Source organism: Neofelis nebulosa, chromosome 16 (assembly GCF_028018385.1).
Source record: "Neofelis nebulosa isolate mNeoNeb1 chromosome 16, mNeoNeb1.pri, whole genome shotgun sequence".
Taxonomy (NCBI): Eukaryota; Metazoa; Chordata; class Mammalia; order Carnivora; family Felidae; genus Neofelis; species Neofelis nebulosa.
In genome coordinates, this window is record NC_080797.1 from 37046088 (window position 1) to 37056657 (window position 10570).

General features: G+C 58.3%; 1 protein-coding gene across 3 annotated transcripts; it reads right to left on the reverse strand.

Annotated features, from left to right (window-relative positions):
• Nucleotides 1-169: 169 nt before the first annotated feature.
• PPP1R1B (protein phosphatase 1 regulatory inhibitor subunit 1B) lies at nt 170-9670 on the reverse strand. 3 transcript variants are annotated; one of them, XM_058705312.1, is made up of 7 exons: nt 9049-9670; nt 7314-7374; nt 6977-6999; nt 6493-6568; nt 2735-2938; nt 1092-1211; nt 170-996 (listed from the first exon to the last, which is right to left on the reverse strand). In XM_058705312.1, the coding sequence occupies exons 1-7, from the start codon at nt 9127-9129 to the stop codon at nt 947-949; spliced, it is 615 nt and encodes a 204-aa protein (XP_058561295.1). In that variant the 5' UTR covers nt 9130-9670; the 3' UTR covers nt 170-946. The 3 variants fall into 3 exon arrangements, with proteins under 3 accessions (XP_058561295.1, XP_058561296.1, XP_058561297.1); XM_058705313.1 differs by lacking the exon at nt 9049-9670 and adding an exon at nt 8730-8899; XM_058705314.1 differs by lacking the exon at nt 9049-9670 and adding an exon at nt 8647-8671.
• Between the last annotated feature and the right edge of the window lie 900 nt (nt 9671-10570).

A 10570-nucleotide genomic window follows, 5' to 3' on the forward strand; every position in this document is an offset into this window, starting at 1 on the left:
TACTTCTGTGGTCCTTCGTAAGAATGCTCCTAGCTTGTCTGCAGGAAAGACTTCCAGACTAGAGGACTGGACACTAGGATCGAGATGGCCACCAACCAGGTCTTCCACATACGGGAACCCGTTATCCCCTCCTCCCTCTCCTTTCCCCTGAAAGAGGAGTCTCAGCACAGTTATTTACAAAGATTTATTACGGCACAGGAGTGGTTCAGGCCTGGAGTCAGGGAAGAGGGGAAGGGGGCAGAGCAGCTGGAGGACAAGGAGAACCTGGCTTCCCCACCGTGTGCCCCCCTAAGGACGTATACTAGGCGGCATTCCTGGCATCAAAGCATAAACAAAACGCAACAAAGCAGCCTCTGCTAGTCCATCTTCCAGGCACCCAGGCTGGGGAGCAGGAGTGATAAGGGGAAGATTTCCAAAATGTTGAAGCTGAGGAGAAGGATGCCTGAATCCTGGGCCCTGGGAGAAGCCAGAGAGAGGGGTGGTAACTTGAAATCCCCCATAGGAGAGGGGATGGAGAAGGATCTAAGGGTACCTACAATTTCTCAGTACCCTCTTTCCCCAGATCTTAGGGTCCTGCCCTGTGGGTTTCCTGTGCCCAGGGGAGAGGGTCTGGGGAGTGGAATTGTGAAGGATAAACCTTTGCCCCCCCACACACACCCTTACTGGATTATCTGATGCAAAGTCTCTCACATCCCGCCTCCCTCTGGGTAAATGGGGGAATGACTGGCAGGGGTAGGCATCAGGCAGCAAGTACCCAGGAACTCTGGGCATCAGCCAAAGGTGGGCAAACAAGCAAACACAGACCAGCCTTAAGTCTTCTAGAAATCAGAAGCCACAGCCCTAGCAAGTGAGGGGGAAGGGTACAAAATAGGGTGGGGACAGAGTGGGTTTCTGGGGAACAGCAATGCCCCCTCCACTTCCTTCTGAGAGATGCAAGGCCGGATGCCTATGTGCCAGGCTCAGGGTGGGCAGGGCGCTGTGGCTCCTCCCCAGACTCTGCAAGGCAAGCAGAGGGACTCAGGGCTTGGCCACGCTCATGAGAAATCCCAACCCACCTCCCCACCTCCCCATTCCCCACCACCAAGCCTCACCATTTAGTGCCAGATCTTCCACTTGGTCCTTGGAGCTTCCATCTCTCTGGGGCTCATCCAGAGGGGGTGGGCGCTCCCAGGGTCCCTCCAGACCCTGGCCACAAGTTATCTTCTCCCCAGCTGGGGATGGGGTAGAAGGGATAAAAACTCAGGCTCTTAGGTATCCATTCAGTGGTCCTGGAGCATGAGCTGAGTTTCTGTAATAGCTAAGGCTAAGCTTTCTGAGGGCATCCTGGTATAATAGACAGAACACTGGCCCAAGACAGCTCTTCCGGTGAATAGTTATATGACTTAGATGAGTCAGTTATTACCTCTCTGAAGGGGATAGTAAGAGGGAAATTGTGTAGATTGCCTTAAATAAGACAACAGTTACTACCCTGACCAGCCCAGCACCAGCACTCCAGGAGCGGTGGCAACTGATATTGGTCCTTGGTAGTCTTGTCATTTGCCCCTCTGCCCTACTGCTTCTCCTGAGAAAACATTCTCCTCTCACCTCCTCTTTACCTGTCCTAAGGGTCTCAGTGAGAGTGGACTCAATTTCCAACAGGAGCTTTTGCTCCAGAGATGCAGAGAAGAGGTCCAAGGCATTTTGTTTGGATCTGAGGGATGGACGCTACAAGCAGGGGTGGTCAACTGTTTTTCATCCCCATAAAATGAAGGACCAGAAAGTTTAATGTGCACTGGGAGGGATAGATATGGCACAATCTACTATAGCTAAGCATGGAAAAAACAGCCATGGGAGGGACAGAGATCTTTCTGCCTAGGAATTCTCTGGGCCTTGGGTCCTTTTGTGGAGATTTCTAGATCTGGGGTCTCTAGCTCTGAGGCCTTCTGTGTCGGTCTTAGGCCCCTCCTTGGCAGGTCTCTTCCCAGGCAGTTGGGGTTGGAGGTGCAGAGGACAAGGTTGGTTCTTGAATCCTAGATTCTCCATTTAGACACTAGAGGGCACCCTCTCACCTCCAGCCCAGGAAACAAAAAAAGGGTAGACACAGCCACAGGGTCCTGGGGAGGACTTAGAAACCAGCTCTCAGCCTCCTAGCTGAAGACCACAACCTATGTTCAGAAATACAGGTAAAGGGGGCATTGGGCCCTCTTAGTTGTCTATCCCTGCGTTTCCTTGTACCCCCTCACTGCCATGGCGAGGAAGTCTTTTCTTGGGTCTAGCCTCAAACCTCAAGTGGAAGAGAGGAATTATCAGGGACAACCTGATTGGGAGAGGGACAGGGTCAGGATGAGAGCAGCCCCAGTAAGCCCAGCAAGGCACATACGGGTGGGAGGACGGGCAAGCCCTTGCTGTATGACCGCAGCTTATGTGTGTCAAAAAAATCCCAGGATAGGGGCGCCTGGGTGGCGCAGTCGGTTAAGCGTCCGACTTCAGCCAGGTCACGATCTCGTGGTCCATGGGTTCGAGCCCCGCGTCAGGCTCTGGGCTGATGGCTCGGAGCCTGGAGCCTGTTTCCGATTCTGTGTCTCCCTCTCTCTCTGCCCCTCCCCCGTTCATGCTCTGTCTCTCTCTGTCCCAAAAATAAATAAAAAACGTTGAAAAAAAAAATTAAAAAAAAAAAAAAATCCCAGGACTCTCAGGGAGGAACCCACCTAACCCATACTCGTGGAACCCAGGCATCTTGGCCCCGTCAGCTTACCAGGCCCCCTCCTGCCCTTCAGAACTTCAGCCTGGCTGTCCTCCTCCTCCTCTTCCTCTTCCTCTTCCTCCTCGTCTTCCTCGTCTTCCTCTCTAGGGTAGCCCAGCTCCCGCAGCTCCCCCAGCTCATCCTCCTCCTCTGAGGCCTGGTTCTCGCTCAGGTTGCTGATGGACTGGAGATGCGACTCGGCAATGCGCTGCACAGCTGGCACGGGGGAGGCAGGGAGGCAGGAAGGCAAGGGTCAGCCAGACCAAGAAGCAGCCCAAGAAGCTGGAGAGGCATGTGGCCCAGCCTCCAGTCTCCTTCCCGTGGCTAACCCCCTCAGGGGTATAGTTCAAAAGCTAAAGATCCCAGATCAGTTTGCTGGGGGGCCAGACAAGGGCAAAAGCAGCAGGCATTAGATCCTTGATCATGTGTGACTCCTAAGCTGTCCAAAGATGCAGCCCCCCACCAAGGCTGGCACTGGGCAGGTCCCCCAAACTATAGGGTGTCAAGCTAGACAAGACCAGGCAGGTACAGCAGCAGCTTAACATTCCGTGGCTAGGGAACTTGTTTCTCCAAGGACCCAGTACTGGAGACAGTGTCCACCAGTTATAGCCCTGGACAGAAGGCATAGGACCCATGGGCCAGGGCCTGGGGGATCTGTCCCTTTTAGTTTCTCTCAGAGTGCCCAGACTGCCTAGGGCCCATTGCTTACCCCAATCCTGCACACACCCCCTCCAATTCTGGGCTTGGTCCCCACTCCCTAGCACTGCCCACGTCATAAATGCCACTCCACACATCTCTGCCCCGGGTCCTGGGGTAGGAACAGTTTGGAGACTGAGGATATAATAGTCTACAGCCAGTGAAGCCTGTGCCTGGGGATGTGGAGTGCTCAGACGCAGCCCCCACAATCTTGACCCACATCCCCAAGCTTCCAGCTCCCTCTGTGGTGACCTAGAAAGCAGCAAACACCACCCACCCCCCCAACACCACCAAGGCCTGCTGGGATAGGGCCTAGGAAAGGAACAGTGTGGGCAGCTGAGGAGAAGTTTCCAAAAGATGGAAAGGACTGGGGGTTAGGAGAAAGGGGCCAGGGCTGGGGGATTCTGGGGCAGTGGCAGGGGTTGAGGGGAGGCTGTGAGGTGTGGCTGGGGCAGAGGCAGAAGGGAGACCAGGAGCTGGTGGAAGTTTAGAGCACTGGAGTCACTGAACTCACAGCTCACAGAGAAGATGCTGACAAGCTAGGTGCTGGGGTTCTCCAGCTCCTTCTCCGTGGCAGGCAGCCCCTCCCCTTAGAAAGCCCAGAGGGGTAGATCCAGGCTGGAAACCTCCGGTGCAGTGAACAGGGCACCACGCTCCTGCCAACTCGGGACTGGCACAGAGGGTGCATTGTGTGTACCCACTACCCCGCCCTGCCCCGAGTTCCCAGCCCGGTGCCTCCTGCTGGCTCTGGGCAAGCTACTCAGACAATAAAAATGCAATAAATCGCCCTGCCCTGGCCTTGGGGACGCAGCAGCACTTCACCTTGAGCCAAGTGTGAGAGCTTGGCCTTGGGGAGTCCGCTTCAAGCCAAAACTCAGTGTTGTCCACCCTCCCCCGGAGGTCCCTGGCTTCTCCCCCTACAAACCCCCGACCCCGCCAGGTGCGCTCCCTTGGCCAGAAAGGGGCTGAAGCCTGCAACACAGTGCCCTCCAGGTACAGAAGGGTCCTCTGACGGTTAGGGGGAAGGGAGGAGAGGAAGGAGGTGGCTGCTTGAGCAACCACCCTCTCCCCTAGTCGGGGGAGTACAGTTCAGCTCCTGAGCTGAAGTGCCGATAGGTGTGCAGTGCCTGTGCTGGCGCCCCGGGAGCCTCCTGCGCACGCGCCTCCCCTTGTGCCTCTCGGGGCTCCCTGAGGTTCCCCCCACCAGCCCTCTCAGCTGTCTTCTTCTCTATCTGTCCTCATGTCTGGGACCCTGGACCACCCCCCCCAACCCAAGTCTCCCTTTTGAAAGGTCCCCAGCACAGCCCCCAGACTGCCCTGCCTCTCCCAACTTAGACCCTCCTAAGGTGCAGCCCAAAGGGACAGTGGCGGTGGGACCACATTTCTAGCCATTGCAGGATGCCCAGAAGCACTTGGGCCCTATTCTCCTCACCCCTGCCTTCTTCCCCATGCTCATAACCAAGAATCCAAGGGACGGTTCTTGTCCCTCATGTCCATTCAGCCCTCCCCAGCCCAGAGTAGGAAGGAGAGAGGTCCCGTGTTCTCTCTTGAGAAGATGCCACCCCCCCTCCCCCCCCCGCATTTCTACTGCAGGGGCTTGGCCTTCCTCCATATCCCTACAGGTGGGAAGTCCTTCCAGGTGCTGAACCCACTGCCCACATGCTATCCCTTCCTCTTTCTATCCTGGGGGCGGGGAGAAAATGCCCTTGCCCTTCTCTCCTCTCTTCCCAGCCTCTCCTCTCTGCTCCCAACCCTGGCAGGCAGACTGACAGGTAGGTGACAGGTGTGCCTGTTGACCTTGGCCAGTGCTGGGAACTCATTAAACCCACCCCAGAGGGAGCTCTCAGCACACCCATCCAGCCATCCTGTCCTCCCTCCACGGAGGAGGGGGCTGGCCAGGCAGGAAGAGCCTCAGGCCTGGAGCTGCAGTGGGGGTGGGAAGGCATTCTTTAGCTCAGTTAGGAAGAGTCCCTCCCCATCTCCACACCTTCTCCTCCAGGTGTATCTCCCCCAGCTTCCCTGCAGATAGCCAAGTCTCCAGGCCGACTCTAGAGGCTCTCTCTGATTTCACACCTCCTCCCCCATGTACATTTCCTTTCCTCATCCTAGAATGCCCTTCCATACCTTGCGTGCCTGTTGAATTCCTACTTATCCTTCAAATCCAGGCTTAACCATCCTCTCCTCGGTAACTCGCCCATGACCCTTTGAGGCCAAAGGCCCCAAGAGGGCAGGAGCCAAATCTTACTCCCCTGATTTTGCCCAATGCCACCAGTGAGGCCTGGCATACATTAGGTGCTCTATAAGTGTGTACTATAAGAATGACTTGTGTTTGGAACACTTGGGTGGCTCTGTAGGTTAAGCATTCGACTTTGGCTCTGGTCTTGATCTCACTGTTCAGGAGTTCAAGCCCCATGTCAGGCTCTGTGCCGACAGCTCAGAGCCTGGAGCCTGCTTCAGATTTCGTGTCTCCCTCTCTCTGTCCCTCCCATGCTCTCTCGCTCTCTCTCTCTCAAAAATAAATAATAAAACATTTTTAAAAATTAAAAAATAGACATTAAAAATTTTTAATAAACAAATTTAAAAAAAAGAGTGATTTGTGTTTTAATACAGAAAGGAGAAGCAGGACCAAGAAGCATCCAGTTTGCTGACCTCTGCAAATGTTATGCCACTGGGAGAGGGGAGTAAAGGCTGCACCTGAAAAAGGTGCTCGTTGGAGAGCAGGGGACCAAAAGGTGGCCTGGGACACACTTGCAAAGAGGAGGTACAGTACTGAATCACTTTATGTTGATGATACTTGTCATTTTAGGCCAGCTATCTCTTTTCTTTCAATCCCACCACCTTATTTTAAGGCCCACAGCCACCTCTTTCAGCCCCTGGGCCCCTTCATTACAAGGCCAAATTAAGAAAGATCTGGTCCCTAAGTAGTGGTTGGGGTACACAAGACAATCCCTCCCCTTTGACAAAAGCTCAACATTTCACCTCCCTCCCCCAGTGTCAGCCCTGCTCCAGGGGCCGAGGGGACAGCCAGACTAACACGTGGGGGGGGGGGGGGGAGCGGTGAGGTGGAACAGTACCTTTCAGCGAGGGGGGTGTGTAGGCACATGGGTTGGGTCTCTTCGATTTGAGGTGATGCCCCTCTCCTGAGGCTCTCTGCCAGGGTAAGCACCAGGTTAAATAGACTCACCGAGGCCCCTTCCCTCCACCCTTCCCCCATTCCACCCCACCCTTGGCAACCCAGGCCAACTGCCCTAGCCTCTGCGGATGGGTCCAGGTGCCGCTGCCCCTCTGGGTCCTGCTAGGACTTAGGCTTTGGAAGGGTCTACATATGCCATAGCCTGGTTCAAGGTAGAACCCCAGCCCAAGTCTGAGCAGAGGAAAGACAAGGGCAGAGGAGTATGTGCTGGTCGAACCCTGGCACTGGGCACTCTTACCTAGGTGCCAATTGATACGCTCATGTGTCCTTCAAGTGGCATCCTGTATTAGTCAGGAATGATCCTGTCCAGCCCACTGCAAAGGGGCCCCCCGCATTCCTCCTTCCAGCTGCCCCTAGAAACTCACCTGGTGAGGGGAGGCCTCCTCCTCTGAGGGTGTCCACCAATGAACCAAGGGAAACGGAGGGAAGGAGAGAGAAGAGGGGGAGAAAAGAGAAGAGAGAAAGAGAGAATTACTTTCCCCAAAGGCTCAATCTCTGGGGAAAGGGAATGTGTGCCCTTTCCTTCCGGGTATTTGGAAGAGCCTGGTCAACAGATAAGCCCAAAAGAGTTTGACTCCCAGACCTTACCCACTCTGCCCCATTTCCTGCTCAGTTTCCTACTCATGGGACTTAAGGAAGGGCCCCAAGAAGGCATCAGAGTTAGGGTGGGGCCAGGGCTGGGGCAGCAGGGAAGGGGCCCACCTGGCGAGGAGTGCTCTGAGAGCCGGAACAGCATGGCAGGAGTTGGTCTCCTGCGCCGGATCTAAGGAGATGGAGAAAGAAGTGGGGGGGGGGGGGGGGTTGCAGGATAGACACCTGCACCCCCCCCAAGGCAGCAGAGAACAAACAGTGCTTTGAAATCCCCAGGGAACCTTTGAATCAAAGACTGTCAGACCTGAAAGGAACTCTATAGCTCATCCAACCCCCTCATTTTACTGAGGTGAAAACCCAGGGCTCAAGGAAGTTCAGCACAGAGCTCAAGGCTACAGCTCACCATGGCAGAGAAAGGAGGAGAAAATCCCACCACTGACTTCTAGCCCACGCCCACCCCACTCCGTGGCTCCTCCAGAATGGGCATCTCCCTTTCCACCTTTCCTTATCCAGGAAGCCCATCCTCTCCAGCTTTTGCAGATACCAGACCTCCAGAGCCGAAGCTGGCTCTGGAAGATGCCCCATGGGCCACGGCACCCACGTGGCCCTGCCCACTAAGGTCAGCTCAAGGGCTTCAAAGAAACTGGATCTAGCTGCAGAGGGAGGCTGAGCCAGGGCACTGCAGACACCTGCAACCCCACACTGAGACTCAGGGGTGGGCCTGAGCCCCAGACCCACAGGGTCCTGGAGGTGTCCCTGGAGGCCTGTGCCTGGGTCCCTCTAGCAGTCTCTCTCAGGCTGTAACTCTTGGCCCAGTGCTCATAAAAAAACAAAAAGTTGTCCTCCTTGGTATGTGAGCCAAGCTAAACAGTGAGGGGGGGGGCGGGCACTGGGCACTCCCAGTCACTGCTCCCCACCCCCTCCCCCCCCCCCCAGCTCTCAATCAGACCAACTGTCAGTTAATTAGGTCCCCTCTGAGCTCCAGGGAAATGCACAAAGAGAACCAGGTGAATTAGGCTGAAACTGCCACCTCCCCCTGCCAAGCTCTCCAAACTGCCCTCCAGACCCAAAGCTGCTTAGGCCCAGGACCTCCCCCTCCCCCCATGCCTCCCCTACCTCCCCCCAAAAAGACTTGGCCCACTCTCACTGCTCTGCTGGGTGCCAGCTGCAGCTCAGCAACAAGTGAACACGCTACTTTGTGGGGGGCGGAGCCGTCTTCTCCTCTCCCTCCGTCCACCTCTACCACCTTTGGAGACCTCTGGACCCCCCCTCCCCCCTCCCCCCCCCGCCCCCCCGCCAAGGCTCTCCAAAGAACTCAGCACTCTGTGAAGAGGTCTGACTTCTGGGACCACCGGTCGCCCCCCACCCCCATGTTGTGGCTCTGTGTAGGGCCTGGCAGGGAAGGAGGTCAGCACAAGGCTCTGGTGGCCGGGCCCAGGCATACACGGTGGCACCAGAGGGGCAGAGCCTGGGGCCGCGAGGCGGAGGCCTGTTCTGTACAATGGGTCAGTGCCCCGCGTTTCTCACTTCCGACCGGCTCCGGCTGGGGCCAGGGCGCAGCGGTCCCGGCGGGAGCCTAGAGAAGGAGGACACCGAGCAGGGTCCAGAGCACAGTCTCCCCGCCCGCGGCCGCTCCCAACGGTCCTGCCCCGGACGCTCGCCGCCTGAACGGGAAAAAGTTGCCCGAGTCTGCAGCGAACTTCACGCGCTGCCCCGCGCCCCCGCGTGTCCGAGGCGGCCCGAGACTCTAGGTCGCCCCCCCACCCACCCCCGCCCCGGGCCGGTCCGGCCCCGGCAGCGCCCCGCCGCGGGAGGAGCTGCCGGGGGTGGTGCGCGGCCCCCTTACCATCTCCACCTGGCGGGGGTCGAGCTGGCTGGGGGGCGCGGGCACCGAGAACTGGATCTTCTTGCGGTCCTTGGGGTCCATGGCGGGCGGGGTGGCCGGCGGGGCCGGGGTGGGGGGGGGGTGGGTGGCGCGCGTCTCGGGGTCCCGGGCTGCGGTCCCGGCTCGGCTTCCCGGCGCTGCTCGGGGCGCGGCGGCGACCGCTGGCTGTGCGCGGCGAGGGGGAGGCGAGCGGCTCACGCTCAGATAAAAATACCGCGCGCGGAGAGGGGAGGGCGCGCGAGCGGGAGGGGGTCGCGCCGGCTCGGAGCGCCCCCGGCTCTCGGCTCCCGGCTCTCGCGCTCGCCCGCCGCGCCCGCTGCGCGGGTCCTCCGGCGCTTGCGGCCTCGGCTTCGGGCTCGCCGGCTCGGGGTCGGTGTCTTTCCCTGAGTCTCGCCTCTCCCTCCTTTCCTCGCTCTCTCCGAGGGTCTCTGTGGGTGTCTCCGCCTCCCTCTCTCTCCCTCCCTTCCTCTCCTCGCGCCTCTGTCTGTCTGTGCCTTTCCGCGTCCCTCCAGGTCTCACCCTCTGGCCCCAGCCTCGGGGTCCCCGGCCCGTCCCCTCGGCCTGGGACTGGCGCCCGGGGGCTTGGTGGGAGGGCTCAGGGGGAAGTGGCCAATGAGCACCGAGAACTGTGTTCTCCCCGGGGCGGGAGGAGGGTGCGGAGTGTGAGCCAGGACCGGGGAGCGGGCTGGGGGCCCCCTGCCGTCTCCCGAGAACTTGAAGCTGCATTATTGATGGAGTCCAGCAGGGAGCATAATGGGGGGAGGCCGGCGGGGCTGGGGGGGGGGGGGAGCAGGGAGAGGGGCAGCAGAGAGACGGGACTCTGACTTTAACCCCTTCGTGGCCTGGGTCCTTGGAGTTTCACGGGGAGGACTGCGAGGTCCTGGAGAAACTACCACCAGCATGTCACGCTGTGAATGGGGGTGTCCTAGAGAGCCAGCGAGTGTGAAAGAGCTGGTGTGCGTGGGAGGACACGTGTCAGTCATCATGGCAGGGAGTGTGTGTGAGTGCCAGGGGCCCTGTGGTGCCTGTAGCTACGGAGTGTGTGTGTGTAGGGGGGGGGGGGTCGGTGTGCATGAGTGTGTGTGAGTCTGTGTGAGTAAGTGTGTCAGAGTGTCAAAGATGCGGGTGTGAGTGGCAGGGTGTGGGAAGACTGTGTGCTGGGGGAGGGTGTGGGTGTGGGGGAGGATGTCAGAGACTGTCAAGGTGATGGGCTGGCGTGTGGCAGCTTGCAGAGGGTGGGGGGACTGTATCCACAGCTCTAGCCCGTGCAGAAGAAGAAGATGAAGTTGTGATGGGGGGCGGGGGGATGTGTCCCTGCCCTGATGCACCCTGGGTTCACGTGTCTCCTCCTTTCTCCCCAGATCTGAAGCGGGGGAGACTGAGCCAGCCCAGGGGGACAGAGTTGGGGGGCTGCCTGTACCAGTACACGTGCCATCACGTGTGTGAGCTTGGTGCATTCAGGAACAGAGCTGGGGGGAGAGGT

What these genes read in the sequence shown, in the direction of transcription:
- PPP1R1B (XM_058705312.1), bottom strand. Translation starts at nt 9,129, where the DNA reads ATGGACCCCAAGGACCGCAAGAAGATCCAGTTCTCGGTGCCCGCGCCC. An exon ending in ACCCCCGCCAGGTGGAGATG is followed by an intron (nt 7,375 to 9,048) that starts GTAAGGGGGCCG and finishes CCATCTCCTTAG; the next exon opens with ATCCGGCGCAGGAGACCAAC. An exon ending in CACACCCCCCTCGCTGAAAG is followed by an intron (nt 2,939 to 6,492) that starts GTACTGTTCCAC and finishes CCCCCGTGCCAG; the next exon opens with CTGTGCAGCGCATTGCCGAG.